The 21958-nt window shown below is 41.0% G+C and overlaps 1 protein-coding gene across 2 annotated transcripts in view; it reads right to left on the reverse strand.

Moving 5' to 3' along the window:
• The window catches only part of LOC306826338 (ephrin type-A receptor 3-like), an 83272-nt gene that overhangs the window by 25205 nt on the left and 36109 nt on the right, over positions 1-21958 (reverse strand). For both annotated transcript variants that reach the window (XM_079347572.1, XM_079347571.1), the window contains exons 6-10: positions 16169-16324; positions 12100-12435; positions 10676-10788; positions 8793-8955; positions 6409-6517 (exon numbers count right to left, since the gene is read on the reverse strand). In XM_079347572.1, coding sequence (XP_079203698.1) covers positions 6409-6517; positions 8793-8955; positions 10676-10788; positions 12100-12435; positions 16169-16324 — 877 coding nt within the window. The remainder of the gene's footprint in view (positions 1-6408; positions 6518-8792; positions 8956-10675; positions 10789-12099; positions 12436-16168; positions 16325-21958) is intronic.

Consider the following 21958-nt stretch of genomic DNA (forward strand, 5'->3'; position numbering starts at 1 on the left):
CAGTCACTGATGGTTTATTAGCCTCGGGCTCTGTTGCTGCTTTATTTTCCACCTTCCTCTAACTCCAGACGAGAAGACAAGTCGCTCAGCACAGAGTCTCACCTCCTTTGATTATTAGGAGCGGTACTTAATGCATCTGAAATTGTTTGTGGGGGCTGCTGAAGCTTAACATACAAAAATTATTTTAATTGCTCTGTTATTAAACACTTAACATTCTAAACTGACATGAACAAAGAAATTGGAGACATTTTTTTTTCTTTGCAACATACTGCCAACATGTCTGTTGTCAAGTTGGGCTTTTTTGAGTCTTGGAGCAAGCCTCAAGTGACAGTTTTTGGAACACTTGTGGCACTTCAGTAGTGACTTCTTTTTTCTGCCCTGGAGGATGAGACTTAATAAAACGCCATTTAAACCTACAGTTCCCAAAAGTTACCTTATAAATAGTGACTGCTAGGCCACTAGAGGCAAGAAGGGAAGAAGTGAGGGGGTGTGGATTACTGAAGCCAAGAAAAAGAAGGGGAAATGAAAACAAAAAGATTAGCTTGATTATGCACTACAGGTGGAGAGAGAGGAGTAAATATTGATGGTGCAATAACCTTGAAACAAAGTGGGAATAAGAAAGAGACCAAACAAAGCTGTTTGTGCACAATGATGTGCTGGTGACGAGAGGAGATATAATGAAGTGATGGAGTGAATAACCTTGGATTAATGTTTACCTGAGATGTGAAGAAAGCTAATAAAGTGTGCAGAGCTCTCTTAGCTCCATGGATGTTTTATATGAACAGCCACCTTTTATTGGATTAGAGGCCGACTGCCGGCTGAGAGACGAGTGCAGAAATTGATACACTTAGAGACAAGGAAAAGTCAGCATGGTTCATTCATACATTAACATACTATGTGTTCTCTCCTTCTCCTCCAGTCTATCCTTTCACGTACACTTCCTTTCGTTCGTCTGCTCTTTCATTTCCTGCCTCTCCACATCATTTTCCCTCTGCTAATCAGAACGACTGAAAAATGAAATCAGTAAATCATTAGTCACCCCTCCAGCATGACACAATGAAATGACACATCTGTCTTTTTTCTCCTCTGCAACTCCACCTCTCTCTATCTCTCTCTCTCTCTCTCTTTCTCTCTCTCTCTCTCTCTCTCTCTTTCTCTCTCTCTCTGTCTCTCTCGCTCTCTCTCTCTCTCTCACACACACACACACACACACACACACACACACACACACACACAAACACACCCTGCTGTGAGTATCTGCACCCATCATCACTCATGATAATGGTGATTCCATTTAATATCAAGCTATTAAATACAAATAATTACTTTGGAAAAGAAATCAATGGATTAAATTCACTCATTATTTCACTGCAGTATTAGGCCTCGTTCACCAACCTGGAGAACAAAACACATTCACTCAAACTAACAGGTTCCACAAATCTGGATAATTAATTAATAGTCAAAACAGCATGACAAAACAACAAACTGGAAAACAACATTGTCTGGGTGATGTAACGGAGAGCGTTCAGGAACAGAAGTGAGTAAGAGCTTTCATTCCCCCCCCCCCCCGTCTCTCTCTCTCTCTCTCTCTCTCTCTCTATCTCTCTCTCTCTCCGTCTTGGCCGAGTCTGACACCGGCTCAGCGCTCTCCGACCGCACTGCAAAAAGATTTACTCAGCTCGGGCTAATTATTAGGAAGGGGAAATGATTAGCCGAAGAGTTATGACTAATAAATCTGTCCATGTTTCATTAACACCCCTGTTTGGAAACATTTCATTTGGCTCCTGCTCATTAAAGAAAGTGGTAATGAAAGGAAAGGAGAGAAGAGCAGAGGAAAGGACAGAAAGGAAAGGAAATGAATAAACTTGCCTGTAGTATTTAGTAAAAGCTAGCAATTTTTGAAACAACCTGGTAAAAAGGTCAAATAGGAGAAGATTGAAAAGTGGGAAAGAGGAAGCAAAGGAGCGTGTCATGTGTATCGTTAAATGAAGTGTATCTTTATATTTGCAAACAGATCAGCGTGAAACTCAATCTCTTAATGATGCTACATTACTGACACGACTTGATTAGGTCAGGATCGTAAATGGTTGCACCTGAGTGTGTGTATCCTGCAAATCTTTTCTAATGTGCTAAAAGCTTGAATTTGTCTCATGTTTTTGGGACATTTTCTGCAACATCTGCTCATCTGCATAAAGCCTGTGCGATATAGCTTTGCACCTGCGGCAACTGGCTCTTATTGCTGCACTTGTTTGCCGGCTTCTTTCTAGGTTTTTCTGCAGACGAAGCTGTATTCAACAACACCCTTCAGCTCTGATGCATTTTTTTTGAGAGCACAGGCATCCGAGGAAGACATACAAATCTGTCTAATGATATTAAACACACATCGTTCCTTCGCATGCGTGCACATACACCTTCTCATTCTGGCAGATTGGTGCACACAGAATCTCCTTGCAGCCAAATCATTATTAGCACTATTATCAAGCAAACAGACCAACACCACCCACAGGGAATGGGCTCGATCGGCTTATTTCTACCTCTAACAAATTCACCATGAGAACGATTTGGCAAACATCGCTCTACCATTTGTGTCTAAGTTAGCATTTTACCCTATTTTGGTTATTTTGCTGCGCATAACCGAGTTAAAAAGCCCTTACTGGGGTTTTTTACTGGGTGTTTTTAATTTCAACTTCTTACATCTTCTTCGTAAGCACACAAATATTCTCCAGCTTTTTTTTTTTACCCTCAATTAGTGCTCTACAGTTTCTTTGCAAGTCTCTTTTTCTCGCTACCTCTTAACTCCACTCCAGCATGTTTTCATCAGCACATGCTCCCCCCACCACCCGCTTTTTTTCCCCATCCTTCCTCTCCTCCTTTGTGTCATTAACTTTTTAAGAATAACCCTGGGCTGCATAACAGATGCTGCGGAGGTAAAAGAGCTTACGTGCACAAACACACAGACATCAACAGGACATGCTATTGTGTTAGAAAGGTAGAGCTGTTACCGCTAGCTATTAGCGACAGCGAGACGTCTTTCTGCTAGAATTAGCCATGTTAATGACATCTCACTCTCCTGCCTTGCATTTTCTTGAAGCCTTTGGGTCTTTATTATTAAACATTTCCTTCCGAAAAAGGTTGTTTTTATCATTTAAAAAAGTAGGAATGTCTCTTGAAAGTTTGGAGAGGATAAAAAGTGAACCATCGAAGGTTTCTGTCGAAGGTTTCTGTTGCTAAGGTTAATATTAACCTTGTTCAAAGAAAACAAGAGATCTGTACAGCTTATTTTGTGATGAGCATATTATGAGCTTATTATTTTCAGGTTTTCAGACATTTTCTTTAACAGATTGCGGCTCTTGACTCCCTGCTGAATATCTCCAGCTCTGACAACAGATATAAAGGCAGACTTTGAGATATATAACAGATGAGACGGCTAAAAAAACACCAACAACAACAAAAACAGGCCTCACATGGATTAAACAACTTCCCGCTGACTTCTCGACAAAACTCCCACATTAAAAACATAGAAAGACACACGGGATCTGGCACATAACCAAAGCCTGCAGCTACAGGGAGAAGAAGATAGTTGTAAGACTGGAGAATCATTAGACAAAAGAGGGAGATACAGACAGACAGACACACACACACACACACACACACACACACACACACACAGGCTGGGAGGCAAAGCTGTTTAACAATGAGTGAGAGAACGCAAGGACCAAAAGGAAGGACGCATTTTGAGTGAAAGGCCATCTGCTGAATCCACGGCTATGCCAGTCACTAGCTTCTTATTGCTCGCACCTGCCAGCCTGCCAAAGCACCCCCGGGAGAACAAAAGCACCAACTTCACACACACAAACACGCTCTCGCACACATGCACTTGCGGAGCAAGTATTGCAGTAATGGCACGCACACAGCAATAACTGGTGTGATTTGTCAGCGACGTTCTGCGTCTGAGGACATTTTTTCATGTTTTCCCTCCTGCGGTAACAATGGCATTACAGTACTTTGTTAAACGACAACAGGACAGAACAGAATGGCCTGCAAATCAGCCCGTTTATGAGGCGTAGCTGCTCAGCATCCTGCCAGCAAAGGCTGCTGGGAAGATGTGTGTGCCACTGTTATAGTATGTGTGATTGAGGAGGAGGGAGACCGTATGGGCATGCAGTTATTTTATATTTTAATGAAAAAAACGCTCAAAATATGGTCATGATTGTAGATGCGGGAGGTTAAGCTTGGTTGTAAGACACATAAATTCCCAGCAGCACTTCTCTCCTGTGATTATTGGGGAAATGATTTAAACAGCTGGCATTTAGGCAGAAAAAAAAAGAACCTTACATCCATCTGGTGGGAAGCCATTGAACCAAGGCATTCTCTCAGTTCCAATTTCAGTCCCAATTTAATCTCTGTCCACTGAACTGGTCGCTTTCAACAAAGACATCCGATTTTCGATACATTACGCCTTTCATCGGGATGTAAAGAACAGAACAGGAAATTAAAGCTGGAGAGGCAAAAGCAGGAAAAAGGAAGAGAATGCTTTCAGGAAGCTGGAAAGAATGAATGATTGACAGATAAGATTGATGAAAAGAAGGAGGTATAGACCAATCTTTTTTTTTTCTCTAGATTTCCCCAGTTCCTCCAAAACCTGAAGTATGACTCTCCTATTGCACCTTACAGTGCAATCGCCCACCCATCATCTCTCTTTGCAATCTACCTTTTCATCTTTTTGCACCCTGCATCTCTCCCTCCTTCTCTCTTCTCCTCTTCTCTTTCAATCGTCTCTTCTCTTCATCTCTTCAAAACCCCTCCTCTTCCTCTTCCTCTCTATCACTTTGTCTTTCACACCATCCTGAAGTGTAGCTATCTAGTGGCACTAGTGTATTTCAGATGACCCCCCCCATCACCACCTTTTCACTTCAGTCTATCATTCTCTCACTGCCTATTTAATGTGATCTCATTTTATCCTCCACTCGTGTCTCTCCTATACTTTGCTTCTGTCCATCTTTCGCCCCCCCGAGCTCCCTCTTTCTCTCTTATTCTCTTCCCCCTTTATCTGCTGTGATGCAGCTTTGATCCTTGCCTCATTCCCCACTTCCAAGCACTCTCCACCTCTGTGCACACATCCACACATTTGACAGATGTACAGATGCTGTTTAATAGAAAGCAGCAATCAGTGCTACTTCCTCCCGAGTGGCCTCATCTCTAAAGGGAAAAGAGATAGATAGAGACACAGTGAGAGGAAGAGGAAGAGAGAGACATAGAGACGTGGAATTGATGGTGGCACATCGACCCCTCTGTAAAACCTAGTTAGCACCTCTCCAGCCTGTGAAACTTGATTAGTTGAGTGTGTTTGTGTCATCACACGCGTGTTCATTGCACGCCACATTTAACTGTTTTTTTCCCCCTCTTACACTCACAACCTCATAATTCCCCTCTGATCCAAATAAGGTTGATGTGTCCACCTGTGTGTGTGTGTGTCTTTGTGTAACACAGGACAGTCTCTGCTGATTACATCTCCTAGTCAATAGTGAATAGAGCACTCAGCCTGATAAGCAATCACCTGAATCAATACTAATGTTTTGTGTACATTAGTGTGTATACGTTTGCATGCATGTGGGTGTGTAGTTTTTTTTAAACGTGCCTAATCTACTCTGAGCTTATAGAGTACAAACATATAGTCACAGGCCCGCTAAATCACAGATACCTGTCATCCCCTTCTCTCCTCTGTACTCTCATTTCCTTTCCTTTTTTCTAATCTTGCCTTCACTCCTTTCCTTCCCTCTTTCCCTCTCCTCTCCATCGTTGTCTCTTTCGTCTGCATCCAGAGAGCCCTCGCCTAACTTCTATCCTTTCATCTTCTCACCCTCTCACAAATCGGAAATCTTTTATTTTCCTTCCTCCCTCTCATCTTCTTCCTCTCCTCTTTTGGCCCTTTATGAGATGGAGCATTAACAACAGCCTAACCTTCAAAGCAAGTAATCACAGGGAGTCCGTGCTCTTCACACACAGGATAACACAGCCTTTAGTTCAACTCTAGCTGCAGTAGAAATGTCGAAGAGTCGAAGGGCCCTGCTTGTGGAACACTAACACACTGGTATCCTCTCAGAGTGACATGAAGTTAGCTGGTTCGCCTCTGTGTTCTTATGTTAACCCTTGTGTTTATGCAGAGGTACACGCGCACAGCTTATTTAACACACCGTCCAAGAAATGGGCATTGCAACACGCACACACACATATTCAATCAATACACACGCATTCTGTGCATTTGGGATACTTCACCACTTGAACCTTTCTCTGCTAGCATCTTTATACATGAAACCAAACGTACCGCCTTGTTATTAACGCTTTAACAATCACAAAGAAGACTTAATGTGGACTGGTTAACCTGAGTAAAAGTTTATGTGTCTTTACCTTCCGCTGACAACGAAGCAGGTCACAAGGAAGACTAGAAGAATGATTCCACCCGCGATGGATACTGCTAGAATGGTGGACTGGTTTGGGTCCCCGATAGCAAAAACATCTATATATAGAGAAAAAAGAGGAAAAAGTGAAATTAACAAACATTAAAGGAAGATAAGAAGAAGCCAAGAGGGCTTTCTGCAGTCGAGGAAAGAAGACTAAATGAGGAAGGGGGTAAAAAAAGACAGCAAGGTGAATGTGGCAGGGGGAAGAGGGAGAGAGAATGAAATATGATGGCGATAGAAAAGAAGATAAAAGACAGAGGTTGAAGTAGAGGGAAAAAAGAGCGGGCAGCAAATGAGTAAAAGAGAGAGAGGGAGGTGGTTTGAATAGTAAGTGAGGTCGTTGATGAAAAACGCTCTCCCTCTCTGCATCGTCCATGAGGCTATGAGAGTGGACGTGAAAGCAATTCCCATTCGGCTGCGCTGTCCAAATGGATATGTTAACATTGCATATAACAAGGCTGCTGCCGAGAACTTTCTGCAAAGATGCATCGATTTTAACGCCACACCAATCAAGCCATTACTCAAAACAAATACCCCATTTATCTGGCTTAGTTAAGCACGAGTGGACGCGTGTGTCTGAGCTCGTATATGCGTATAATATAAGTATGTGTGGGTCGAGGAGGCAAATGAATGCCGGCTCAGATAAGCATTGATCTCTTATTACATTTACAGGCTCACGCACACCCACCCTTCTTTAACGATCAATAGGATTGATCTGATTGGATAACCTTGATATGATGGCTACAGGATCCTGTACTTTACAGCATTGAACTTGAATGTGAAACTGTGTTTGAAGGCTCAGCAAAAGCTCTGTATACACAAATCATAGTCAACATGGGTCCATAAGATCCAAGCGGATATCTAAATGTTTTCAACAGATATGATACATTAAAGGAAATCCATCTGTCTAATACTTTTGATTATTGAATGACTAGTAGGCTAATGTGTTCCTGTTGTATGCTGCACAGATCATCTATAGTGCAGTGCTTTACATTTACTGATTTATCCCCCTCCGCCTGCCTGTCTGGGAATCAATGTTCTCTTTGAAGAGCACATTACGGGGGCCTCTAAAGCGGAAAGTCCCCGAGCATATAATGAAGTGATAATGAAAGTGTGTGACAGCAAACTGAGGAGAGGACGAGTGACAGGGAGTTTAAAAAAACATCATGACAGTGATACAGAACAGTCTGCGAACATGAAATGAGTCTTTTTTTTTTGGCGATATCTTTGTTTTAATGACGCTTTGTGGAAGATTTGTGAGTTTCAAACTCTGCAGATATTCAGTAGTGATATACCAGGACGGAACAATAGTCCCCAAAGTGCAGTTCTTTGTCTTGTTATAGTTCCTTCATTAGGCACAGAGAGTGTAGGTGGGGTGAGTGAAGCAGTAAACAGAATTCTCTCTCTCTCATTTGATTCGAGCTTCTGTATTATACAACTACTCAGGGATAGATTAACTGCGTGAAGTGGCAGCTTGAGTCTTGCTAATATGTGAACTTCATACAGAAAGATTCATATATTTTTGATTTGATGGTGCATGTATTCACCCTGTCTGTTCCTTCACATAAATAAAGACATTTCTACCACAAATTGGTACATACATGGTAAATACACAAAAAAAGTTGTAACACACATGCCTACTGTACACCCTCCATGATACATGTCCCTAATAATAGTGGTATAAACAAATGCACCCCTGCTTTTGGTCGTGGGATGACTGAAAAAACAAAGAAAACACAAATCCAGATAGTCAATCTGTGTTTTCATTCTGCTCATGGTTACGTTTCATTATTTTGCCAGGTACGTATTTCTTCTCGTCTGCAGATTTTGCTCTGTTCATTTGTGTAAATTAAAAACAGCACAATCCAGGAATGCTAATCTTGTTTTGTCATTGAGAAATTGGGGTGTCTCTTCTGGCAGTCAATAATACTTTCAAATCACTGATTCAGAGACATGACAACTTGTGAGGCTGTGAGGATTCTCTGTCTGACAACAGAATTTTATAAGCATGCCAGGGATTGATTGAAACCACAGGAGGGATGAATCAGACTCTCACTTATCTATGTTATGATATCCTTCTTTCTCTGCAGTCTTTTTGCGTCTTGTTAGCATTCACCTCTAATTAAGATAAGTAGTGGCAACAGGGGGGATCGCTTTTAAAGAACTAGCTTGTCACCATTTCTGTACAGCTACTGCCAACTATTTTAATTCTGTGCTGAAAACCAAACAGATGGTACAGAAAAATAGCAGATCCAATTACACGGAATGAAAAGAAAAGAATGAAAAGAAAGCTGCTCCATGACATTATTATTTTTTAATTCTTTCCCTTACCCTCGTGGCTGGTCTCCAGTTCGATCTCTCCTCCATAGCTCCCATATCCCCCATCAGTTCGAGCCCTGACCCTGAACACATAGGTGGTCCCCGGCTTCAGCCCGTCCACTGTCATCATGTTGGAGCGAGTCTTCAACACGGTGTAGTTCTGCTCTCTTTGATTCTGAGTAGAAGGAGAAAATGACAGAAACAAAGTTTGGTGGATACGAGTAAAAGTCAGAGGGATAAAGTGGAGGAGAAGAAGGCTGAAATAATAGATTTATTCTAAAGGCTAAATAAAGAGCAATGAACTTTGGTTTTGAAAGCAACACAGAAAAAAAGAAAGTCTGAGAATAATAGAAAGCTCAAACAGTTTAATTCATATGTCTCCAGGGGCCAAGTCTGCCACGCTACGTTTTCATTTGTTCATCGCTGGACCATTAGCTCACATTTATACATGAGCATCTGTCAAGGACCAAATCTTATCCTCTTTACACTCGGGAGCAATATGTGGTTACTCCAGTCCCACTTTGCCTCTTTGCTTGACTACCTTGTAGGTGTGTGCGCTAACAAATAAGTGTGCAGGAGGATGAATAAAGAACAAGTGTTTGCGTCAGTAAGCTGATTCCCTACAGAGAGAGGCTGAGACCCTACCTAATAGAAGACACTCTACAACATGGATTAACACTATTTTACTGCTAATTCCCGCCATCACGCACAGAGGGTTAATTTCATCACCTTGTTTTACAAGGTTTGTTCAACAGATGTGTGCTTAATTGGCTTGGTGTGAGCAGTAGGGGAGAGGTTTGGGATGATGGAAAGGCAGACAAATTCAAAGACAGAGAGAGAGAGAGATAGATAGATAGATGTTTGTGATGAGCTAGTCATTACAGACATGCCCTAAGGCTAAACTGGCATCCTACATTCCCAGACAACACGAATAGTAAAAGAGAGAGAGACATGTTGCATTAGAGCAATGCCTCCGAAATAAAGCATTGCAGTGAAAGGAATAGTGCGCTGTTTAAGGAATTTCAGTCCACTTTTCCAATTCTTGTGAAGATATAGATAGAAAGGTTGACTTCCTCATGCAGCTTGTCAGCTTAAATTAGCTTAGTTAACCCAGTTGGGTGGATTCAGATGGAAACAACTAGCATGGCTTGTCGAAAGGTAAAAAAACCCAACAATTTCCAACTGGCACCTCCACTGATCACTTAACAGTTTCTTCTGCTCTTTTTATAGGTGAAAATGTTACAGTTTCATTTGGCAGACACTTTTGTCCAAAGAATTTTACATCTAAGACTAAGTACAAAACAAGTCGGGATCTAGAAAGGAGGAAACAACGTCATTTAGCGCTAACAAACAGCTCTGAGTCTGATGAAAACACATGCTGACAGGCTCACTGGATGTATTTATAATAATAACATTCAATGTGTAAGACTCTTCAGACTCAACCGTCTCTTTCATGCTATAGTATCATCAATGCAATTATTATTGAAACAACGATGTGAGGTTAACTTTTGCACAAGCAAACCAGTGACGATGCATGTGCTTACACGGATGTTACTGTCCTTTTTTTACTTCATGTTAACTCACAATAATACTATCTTTATTGGTCATTAGTCTGTATATGAGCCTTAATCCTTTTTGAGATCCTGGCAAGCCCACTTGTTGTTTCGTTTGAAGGAAAATGCTGCGACAAAAGTAAGCTTTCTTGTCACACAATCTTCACTGGTCTAACTTGCCACCATGACTGTGATGTCACCTTGATGTAGAACCATTCCTCAAAAAGTTTTATCACAGTGTCGCTTCCTGTGCTTTCTGTAGTTTGACTTGGCAGCTGAACTGATCTTTAGAGACAACATTGGTGGACGTTCTCTTTAAACATGACTGTGTGTCTCTGTCACCTTCTCATAGTAGATGACCTCATACTCCACGATCACTCCGTTGGGTCTCTCCGGACCCTGCCAGGCCAAAGTCACGCTGTCCTTGCTCCGCCTCTCCTTTAACACCACGCTCACTGTAACAAAGAAAAGGGAGGGGAAATGATGAGAAACAAAGACAGAGTCAAGAACAACTACATGAAAAAAGGCAAAGAGAGAACGCTGTGAGGGCAAGGAGGGATAATGTAGATAGCTCCCCTCTGTGCTATAATGAGAACACTAGTGAAAATGTGCTGATCACAGACAGAACAAGGTGATTTATACATGTGTGATCACAGCGTTCGATGTGTGACCTGTGTGTATGATGTGGGTGATCTGATTAGGATTTAAATGTTAAAACTTCTGAAACCTGCGACTGATCCCCAGCTCCTTACACTCTGTACGACACGTGTCGCACTGCTTGTGCATGTATAAATGTGTGACATATAACACTAAGTGTTGCATGTGTGACATCTTAATGAGGTCTTCTGCACCCTCCTCTCTCCTGTTATATACACACAAACGCACGCACGCACACACACGCACACACACACACACACACACACACACACACACAGAACAAGAAGTATTAGTCATCACCGCCCTGTCATAATGCACTTCTCCTGCAGATATCTTCAGATCCCACACATTGACATTGTGATTTCCAATGATAAAGATCATTGTTTTCCTCCACAACGGAATTTGTTTTCTTATTAGTATTTCAATGTTGGTGTTAGTGAAATCCTGTAGAATCATTTTGATGGCCATAATTGAAATACTAAAACACATTCTCTAAAAGAACCTTTTGTGTCTAGATGTCAGATCACTTTTTTTTTCATTCCTTTACTGTTTTGAATACCTGAATATGTTAAACACTCAATACTAAGAAACATATATCAGTGTGAGAATTTAAAAGAGGTGGATAATACTAACCATTAAAGGATGTGGCATTATTGATTGTTGTATGCTGGCTCAAAGAATGCATGACAGATAACTTTTTATTTAAGGGTTTTACGGTTAGAAAGACAACATTTGCACATTACACTCTCCACTAGTGCTGCGCTGGTGTTGTTTGCTTTGGTCACAAAATAAACTACCAGTTCTTTTTGGAGGGTTTAGCTATAAGTGGGAGCAACAATAAGTGGGAGCAACAAAACATCAGTACAGTGCCACTAGCTGTGTAAATTACTGTTTTTGAATCACAAAGAAATCAGTATTTCTGGTAGAAGAAGTCGATTTTCTTCAGGGCTGAGAAGATCACTTCACAATATCACAGCTTGCGTTTTATGCTTTATTGTTAGCATTTCAGACTCTGGTATTAAAGTTTTCACAAATCTATCTGCGTCTACAAACTTTTAAAATGTTCTTCAAACATCAACATTACCTCCTGTAAGTGTGCACACTCTCACCTGTCTGTGATGTTGTGATATTGATGACAACAGTTCCTCTTGGTGTGGGACTTAAGTCCGAAACGCCGTTTTGGCTCTCAACAGTGAAGCTGTAGTTTGAGTCCGGCTGCAGGTCGGTGACCATTACTGAAGCGGACATGAGACCAAATTGTCTGGGAACAAAATGAACGCTGCTGCCACAGGGTGTGCACTTCCTGCCATCACCGGAACACTTCCTGCAGTGGAGGCTGTAGGTGGTATCTCCTCGGCCTCCTGCGTCTCTGGGTGGGGACCACTCCAACATGACACAGGTCTCGTTCACGGTGGAGATTGGGTTCTCTGGAGCAGACGGAGGACCTAAGGGAAGATAAAGGCATAGATTTATTTATTTCAGTTTCTAGTATGTGTTGAAAATTTTGAACATATGCTGCTTTTATGTGATTCTCGGATAGCCCCTTTTCCTAAGATGGGAATGTGAAAACACAATCTTCCACCACAATCAGCCTCATGGCATGCTATACATGTAATCCTAAACGAGTTTGCGTTATGCCAATAAATAAAGACAACGACGCCTACATTTACTCCAGTCTGCTATTTTCTCAGTGGCACAGTCTGTCAGCTCAGCAAGTCATGGACCAAAATATCTACAACTTTCTAAGTAGTTTTACATACTTAAGGGAGTCATATTGTGAATCTCCCCAGGAGGTTACCTTTATCAGAATATTCCAACATGGAATGAATGTAATGTGAGAGTCTTAACCAACCTGCTGGGAGACGACTGGAAATGAACAAGACTTGTTTTTTTTCTAAGAAATTTGAAACCTTCATTGTGAATATAACCTTTAGAGCTCAAGGACTCTACAGAACGTATTCAAGGATGGGAAACTAAACAGAATCTCTGCTCTTTAGAAATGAAATATTGCAGTATATTATGCACTATATGGACTAAAACCATCCTGTCCTAGCATACACAATCTCACCTCTGTTGAACTTAAACCAGCATCATCTCATTAAAAACACTGAATGATAATATCTTTCTCTCAATTGTCTTCCTGTTCATTGAAACACTGATTGCAGTTTCTATTGTGCAGAATTCAAATTGATTAAATGCAAAATGAATTAACCAATGTTTATTCATTAATTAATAGCTAGAATAGTAATAGAATGAAATGGACAGTGATTAAAAGAGTTGGCTGGTTGTAGACATGATGATTACATGTCCAAGGTTTAGAGCCGTCATTTAAATATAATTCACATTATGTAAAATATTTGCAGCTCGCCTGTAGGGAGGTTATTTACCATGTGAATTTAAGTGATACTCGCTCTGCTGAGGGTAATAAATTGTGAGTTGACAATGATCTATAAAAAGTGCCAGGAGTAATTTTCTCATGAGTCAGGTAGACTTTATGATTTAGATGATCCGTTAATATTACTCTGAGCTTCAGCTAAAATGATTAGTGTTTCACTGGGACCCAAAAAAAAGTGTCACTAATCATTGAAGAGGAAAGAGAGACACACAAACGGCCATTATTAAACCTTTAGTGGAAGATTTATGCATTCATTCATTCATTTTATGCATGCACTTTTTATCGGCATGTAGTCACCATAATATATTGGAGCCGGACAAAAAAAAAAATTCACATTCCCTCCCTGTCTGCATGCAAGGGTGAACATGCATCAAGAAGCAGAGTCAAACTAGGCCGAACAGAACTAATGAGCAGCTTAGGGGCATGAAAATGAACATTTCCTCTGCACAAATACGAGTTAAATTCAATAAAAACTTGTTGAGGGGACTCAGAAATGTTGAAGTTGGCCCATGTGTTTCCAACTTCCTGTCCCCTAAAGCCATTGTTTTCCTTTTGACTCTCTGTATAACACACTCTTAACAGCAGGGATTGTTTTGTTAAAAAAAACAAAAAAAAAACAACCTCTGTATCTTAATTGTTGTTGTACACCCTGAATTATTTGTTTTGTTATTTTATCTATTTATTCATTAAGTTATGCGCCTATCATATTTTTCAAGTTTTCAATATATAGTTTTTTCTTGTTCTGTTCATCTTCTTTGCAAATAATTTGTGATGTTCTTGAAAGATGCTAAATAATTATTGCCATTAATAACAAGAATTAAATTTTAAAATGTCTTTCCTCTCTCATGATGCCCTCTGATGTGTAAAGCACTTTATATTACCTTGTTGTTGAAATGTGCTATATAAATAAACTTGCCTTGCCTAGAGCCCGACAGATCTGTCGGCCAACCGATAATATCCAGTGATTATTGGTATTTTATTGCAGAAACAGCTGCAATTAGAAGACTGATTTACCAGTCAAACAGCATTTCATTTGAATTTCATTGTACAGTATAACACTAGACATTCTCACTTTGGCTGTCACTAGCAGAGTGTACTATATAGACTACACCATGCAGTATCACTCTCCAGAGTGGCAACAATGATCCACATACTGTACATGCACAGTTGCTTTCCAGTTGAGTGACCACCTTTGTTATACTGTTAACTTTGTTTGATAACTGTGTTTGATGGATCAACCCAATAAATGTGTGTACCTATATCTATTCCTCCCCAATATCGATACCGGCATCTGCACCAAAAAATCCCACAACAGCCACATTTCAGGTTTTTCTGTATTATTTTGGCTTATAATATTTAAATATAATCAGGGAAGTCGATCTGATGAAATCACAAATGTCCAACACGTCATCAATGTAGGCCTTGACACTGTTGCCTGAATGAGACCCACTCTAATGGAAACCACTGATTATGGCATCAGCCATACGTAGATTTGTGAGTGGACGCCCATTAAGCCTGACATCTCATCAGGACCTGGCTGAGCGGTGAGCCCCAGGGGGCCGCCTGCAGAGCCTGGGACTTTCCTGATTAGCCTTCCCAGTGGTGAGCCTCTCTAAAAAGCTGGAAGGATGAGGGTAAAGCTTGGTGCAAGGGGGTTGGAGGCCATGCTGGAGATAATTGCATCTGTCTGTCATATATCTCCTGAAAGGGTGTGCTGTCTGATCCCTCTACTGTAATTTAGTCTTTTTCTTTTCTCCGCCCCCTGATCCTCACAGGCCACACTAAACTGTCCATCATCATCGCTGCTTATCAGCCTTTTATGACATTAAGATTATACGCCTCTGATGGTCCTCAATTTCCTCCCGCTGCTCTATTCTTTGCTTGTGTCTTCAAGCATCATTCTCCATCCCTCTCCATATCTAATTCTTTCACCTTTTCACCTTATTTCCTCACTTCAGCCCCCTCCATCCTCCTCCATGCTCTTCACCAGCATGTGTGTGCGCATACAAATTAGAACCAACCGTTACTCATTTCCTGCTGATAACACCAACCGTTACACATCTCACCTGCTCCAACGATTAATGAGTGTAATCTACCATAACCTGATAATGGGTGTTGGTATGTCTGTGTGTGTGTGTGTGTGTGTGTGTGAGTGTGTATTTGGCCCTTTTTTCTCTTGTTCATAATCCCTCTCCCGCCGTGTCACTGTCCTTTCCCACCCCCACATCCTTACGTCGATCACAATCCATCTTTCTGTCCCCTTCTTTCTCTCAATCCTCTCTCCTTATCTTTCCTGTTCTCCCCCATCTCTGTTCATGAGGATGTGGTCTGATCCTACTCGCTCTGTGTGTTTGTGTATGTGTGCCTGAGAAGCACGCAAAAAAATAGGGAACATATACCTCCATATCAGTGTTCTCATCGGTGATATCTGTTAATCACAGCTTCACATATTATATTTGTTTATGTATTTGAGTATTGTTGTTTAAGCCAACAGCAGAGGAAGACAAGGAAAATGCATTGTGGGATTATTGATAGAAAAATGAATACAATGGAAAGCAGCATGCAAGAGAAATTGTTACAGGAATAGACTGGCAACAAATTAAATACCATGTAATCCAATCATTGTTACCTAATACCATTTTATGACATATGCAGAGCAGCTCAATGCAAATATTTGACTCGGTGAAGGCCTGATTACACAACATGGTTTGAAATTAGCTTCCAATTGTGTGACTGTGTTTGCAGCTGAACCAAAGAGCATGTGTTGAATTTTCTTGACTCACGTGTGCAAGCCATGGAGCGTGGGTCGGTCTCAGCTCGGTAGAAACCTTTCTCACAGACGCACTCGACGGCTTGTTCCTGAGAGGACGAGCTGTGAGGAGGACATTTGGTGCAGTACGCATCTGTAGCTGAAGCTTTGTAGGTACCAGGTCTGCAGGCTGGAGTGAGGAGACAGAGGAACGCACGGTTAGAGACTGGGTCAATTCAACCAAACATGATAGGGAACATTTTACAGGGCTCCTTTTAAAATGGTTTGAATATTCAGAGATTCCATTCAAATTGATTTTCAAGTCCCCCCCCCCCCCGTCTTTTTCAGTGTTCTTTGTTGCTTTGTATAATGTCAATGCTGAAGGCTAACAGCCAGACCAGTTTGGTTCAAAATAAACATCTTGCTGGAGTTATGAACCTTCTGAGACTGTTTCGCTTGACTTTATGCCACAGATCTGTGGTTTCCAGAAATGCTTTCATAAGATAATTTATAGTTAAATGAGACTTGGTTCGTATTTTCAGAGATAATTTCAGTCTGTAACCATAATATTAGACTATCAACAGTAACTGTGGAGCTTTGGGAACATGGTGACTTTGCTTAAAGTAGACATAAGGCAACACCATGACCAGAAAGCTTATTTTAAAAAAACCCCCAAAAAAACAATTCAGGTTCACAAACCTAATCCAAAGTAAAATGCTTCCATTATCCACACGCGCAAACTGACCAAGTAATTTTAATTATTAACTGTTCATACAGTTGTCTTTTTTTTATTATTGAACCTAAACCTGAGAATTTTGTCATATTATTTTGTCTTCTATCACACTATTACATGTTTTTCAATGACAATGAAGCTTCCTTGAATCTATCGATTGGACAGGCACACACCTTTTTTTGCGACTTTATATTTTTAAAGAACATGCAGGTGCAGTCACATTCAGGTTATTTCAGTGCTCGTGATCTGACTAAATTCCCCCACTGTTATTTCTTGTCTCGTTTGACTGAACTGTTTCCATGTTCTTAGATCTCATCATAATAGTACAATGTTAAACTTCCTACAGTTTAACATAACATATTTCTCTATGTGAGACATGTGCAATTAAGTGGCTCATAATAAATGTACAGCTAAGACAGTGAGGTGTAAGGATCCATATTTTGATAAAAATCTTGGTGCCCTTTCCATACCTGATGGGAAACATATTTTACGAGAAGAACACTCAGGCTGTGAATAATTAAACTTAGTCTATAGTTTAAGTTTTATCTGATGACTAAAGACTTCGGAGACTTTAAAACCAAACAGTTAAAAAAAAAAAGTAACCGTAAAAAAATGTTTCACAGAACACAGAATGACAAGAGGATGCCACTACAACAGAGCTACTACAGATCCTGATCGCTCATAAGATGCTTCGTGCAGCACCCATGGCAAAGAAGAAGAAAACAAAGTCTGAGTTAATATATAGTGACATTAGGTCTACGTGAGATCCTTTTACATCAGGCTGAGGGCCTGTATAACCACAGGGCCTTACAGCACAATAACACAGTGCAACAACAGATCAACTGTCAGTCCTGTTATATAAGCTTTAGATCTCAGGCAACCAGGGGAACAGAAATACACAGGCACAGTCACAGCAATAATCACAATAACATAATATGACTATTGCTACTGCTGTTTCAGTGGCTGCATATTAGTCATTATGTGAAGTCATAAAACTGGGGATGGAGAACCGTGCTACCGCTCAACAAGAGCAGCTCGCTGGAATAGATTGGGGATTTGAATTATTTCCCTTTTGCATCCAAGGCAGTAAAATGGAATTCCTGATTTACCCTTTGGTAATCTGAATATAGATTACGCATGTATTTATTTATACATTCATAGGCCTGGTATTCCCATCCTTGCACGCCTTTCCTGCCTCTGTGGTAAACAGTATTACAGAGCATAAAACCTCATGTAAGGAAATGAGGGTGCCTCAGATACAATTGGTAGATTCTCGTTGCGTATGCACATATATGTGTGTGGGTGTGTGTGTGTGTGGGTGTGTGTGTGTGTGTGTGTGTATAGGTTGGATCAATGATGCGATAGAACTCACCAGGTGCTGATTGCATGTTCGTGTGCCTCGGGCGTGTGTGGGAGAAGGTGTTAAGTATGCGGCGAGTGTGTGTGAGCGCCTGTGTTCACTTGCTGATTGCTTGTGCTAGTGGTGAAGGTCACGGATTTAATCAAGCTACACGTCACTCGCCCCAGAAAGGCTGTAAATTACCACGCTAACACACACCGTTCACAAGCAAACTCACACACACACGTCTGTTCAGCACCATAGTTAACCTGCAGACAGAGGAATGGAAAAGTGGCCTAAAAGGAGTGCGATTTCTCACTGTGGAGGTAAGTTCTTCCACCTGGACGCTGTTCCTGCTCGCATACAGACAGTATTTTTAGGCAAATCATTCATCATAGGGGAGCAAAGTCCACTAGCACAATCCCCAAAAGACCTGAAAGAACACTGGAAAAGAGATGTGTGTAGAGAGAAAAGGAAAGAGAGAACGAAAGAAAGAAAGTAAAGGGAGTGATAATTCCCAAAGGATTTCTGCTCTCTTTCCCCCTACTTGTCAGCTTCCTAGGTAATGGGTGCCTATGTGCCGTGATGGAGAATGTGTGCGTTTGTGTGTGTGTGTGTTCCTGTTGGCTGGGCCGTAGGAGCAGGGTGGAAAAGCAGCTTTTCTCTGGGGACGTTTCATCCGGAGAGTCTTGGCTCCAGCCACAGAGGCACAAAGGACCCCGCTGCTAGAGGACAGACAGGGCGGCCCATGCCAGGCCTGCTGGCGTCCCAACAACTGCCTAATCAAAAAAAAAAAAAACTTTCTGCTAGAATGGCGGACTGAAAGTGGCGCTTCCTTCTTCAGATCTGCTGTTTTCTACTCTGCTTTTCCACCTCGCTCTCACTCTTTTTCATTCTCTCTCTGTTTTTCAGAGTCCCTATTTTTTCACCCTCTTTGCCTCTTTTTTTCTTCATCCTCCTCCAAGTGTCAGCCCCATGGGAAATATGTGACTTGACTTGGTTCCCTTATGATTAATGATTTACCATGAATATGAAAAAAGGGACAAGGAGGCTGAGGCAGTAAGATGATGCTTCACGCAGAAAATAGTCACAAAGGAGCACAAAAGTTCACAAAACTACGCTGAACAACTTTAAGCAAACTACGCATGAGCATCATGTTTAAAGGAACAGAGGACACAGGATCATGTGAGTGAGAGTGCTTGTTTCTTCAAAAGACAAAGCGGGGCCTCTGATCGTGTGTCTCATTAAACATTCATCTGGTCACCAGAGAGACTTAGTGTATTTATGCCAATCGATAGCTCTTAGATATGATACAGTACTGCTACTCAAGACACACCCTCATTCACCACGCACTGATTGAGATGGGAACAGCTCAACTGTTTTCTTTGTGACACCAACAAGTATGAGCTGGTTTAGTTTACCTTTATGCTAATTGGACAGGTTTTAAGGGCTTAACATAGGCCAAAATCAAAATAATTGTACATCAGACATTTAATAAATAAGCTAGTCAAAGGATGTTTTTTTGTGTTTTTTTTCAAAAGTGAAATGATAAGTGGTCTCTTAAATGGTTCCACTTTTTTTGAACTGATTCATTCAGAAAGACCTGAATCTTAAGTTGCTCCTAAATGCAGAAAGATTTTTGTTTCTCTTGGAGCATTTATTTGGTTTAAACTGTCGGGTTCATCTAACCACATGTCCATCCTGAGTCTGGCCACAGCAGCGGACATCTGATTTCAGCAAAAAGGCTTTTTAGACAAATAAGTCTGCTAACATGTAAACTATACAAACAATAAGTTACACCCATTTATCGGTGGTGTTTGCAGATGTTATGAGCATGTCTTCACATTTTACAAAACTGGAACCTGTCACTGTTGAACATTTAAGAAAACATGTAATTGATTGTCTGAAAAAAGAACTTCATTGATTCATAAATTCAATCCAGTGGACTTTTGCTCTTTACCCCTACTTTAAAATGTTTAAATTTATTCTGTAGCTTCAGTAAATATAATCTACAAAAGCCAACACAAAGGAGGCTAGATTAGTTGCAAAGGGAACAGGTTTAAATTACTTTTTCGCATGCAGCCTTTCCAGTTAAATTAAGTTGTACTGTAATGGGTTATGTAAGTAAGAAGCTGAGGTAGAGCTGGAAAGCTATTTAAAGCTTGAAATCAGGATCCTGAGTGAAGGTAGGTTTTGCTTTACATGGTGTGACTTTCAGAAAGACCTCAGGTTTGGACCTTCACTGCATGTATGTGTGAATGATTTTATATATACTGTGTGTGTGTGTGTGTGTGTGTGTGTGTGTGTGTGTGTGTGTGTGTGTGTGTGTGTATATATATATATATATATATATATATATATATATATATATATATATATATATATAGCACTGAAATTAGTTTGAGAAGCTGCATGTTTGAAACAGATGCTTTTGACGGTACCTGAAGAGTTTGTTTAGTGATTTCAGTTATAGTTGAAAAGTGTCTGTACTGCTTCAATGGACATAAAATACGGATATATTTAATTTGAAATCACTACATGCTAATTGCGTGTAACCAGGCCTTTTTGTACATTCTCAAAATCCCATCAGCTGCACTTTTCTGAACCAAACACTTCCTCTGCTTGACTGGGTGGGCTTCTCCTCTCCCCCTCTTTTCCTTTTTGTTGCTCTTGCTAGTTTAACTGTTAATTGCGCTCTTCTTTTGCTTTTCTCGTGCACTCGCTTCAAGTCAAACATTGGCTCCCCGCCGGCGTCACCATAAAGGGCCGAAAGACGAGAGAACTGTGTGTGTGTTTGTGGACAGGTGGGGGGGTATAGTGAGTGCGAGTGTGTTCTTTTGAGAGGGGAAGTTGTGTAAAGCTTGCTGGCCCACGGGAGATGAGCTCCATAATAGTCACCATGGCAACAGGCTTTCAAGATGGAAACCTTCTAGTACCCCTCGAGTGCTACAGATCCTGGCGCACAGTGCAGCCTGTGTGTGTGTGTGCGTGTTTGTGTGTGTGTGTTTGTGAGTGGAGGCTGCCCCGGCGTTAGTTGAGGCGAGCTACTTAAAAATTGATACATCAAGCATCAGTGGAGAAATCTGATGAGATCGAATCTGACGTCCTTTACGGCTGCCAGGGTCGCATCTGTGAGTGTTTGTTTCTGTGTGTTTGTGCTCATGTGCACACGCCCATGAAACATGTTTTCGCCCGACTAGACATGTTTTCATGCTTAGCCATGAGCATAAATAAATAAATACACCATTGTACTATATAAGTGAAAAATGTACTCAATGTCTTTGGCTGACATGTTAAGTGTCATCTCGTTAGCAACATCAGTTTGAAGTTTGGGGATTTTGGAGAACACTCACTTATTTTGAAATGTGAACACGCACTTTTAATCAGTTGAACCTGTGTGCAAGCATCTGTTAAATGCTGCAGATTGACACATGGGCCTTGATTTTGATTCGTCTGTGATTTCAATTTCAGCCTGTTGCTATGTGTCCGTCGTGTGTGTGTGTGTGTTTGTGTTCGAATGTGTGTCTGCAGTTTTACAAAACAGAGCAGACGATGTTTAGTTCAAATAAAGATGTCAGCATCAGAGTCTGCCCCCCCCCCCCCCCCTGCTGAGAACCTCTAATCCCTAATCGGAGTTCATACAACCTTTAAAACCGTAACGTTCACCATTATGACTTGTCCTTTGAAGCAGACGTGCACGTATAAACCTCTCCTGTTTGAAAATACATCTACTTTTTTCCCCCCTGATCTGA

This window comes from Symphodus melops, assembly GCF_947650265.1.
Source record: "Symphodus melops genome assembly, chromosome: 7".
Lineage (NCBI taxonomy): Eukaryota > Metazoa > Chordata > Actinopteri > Labriformes > Labridae > Symphodus > Symphodus melops.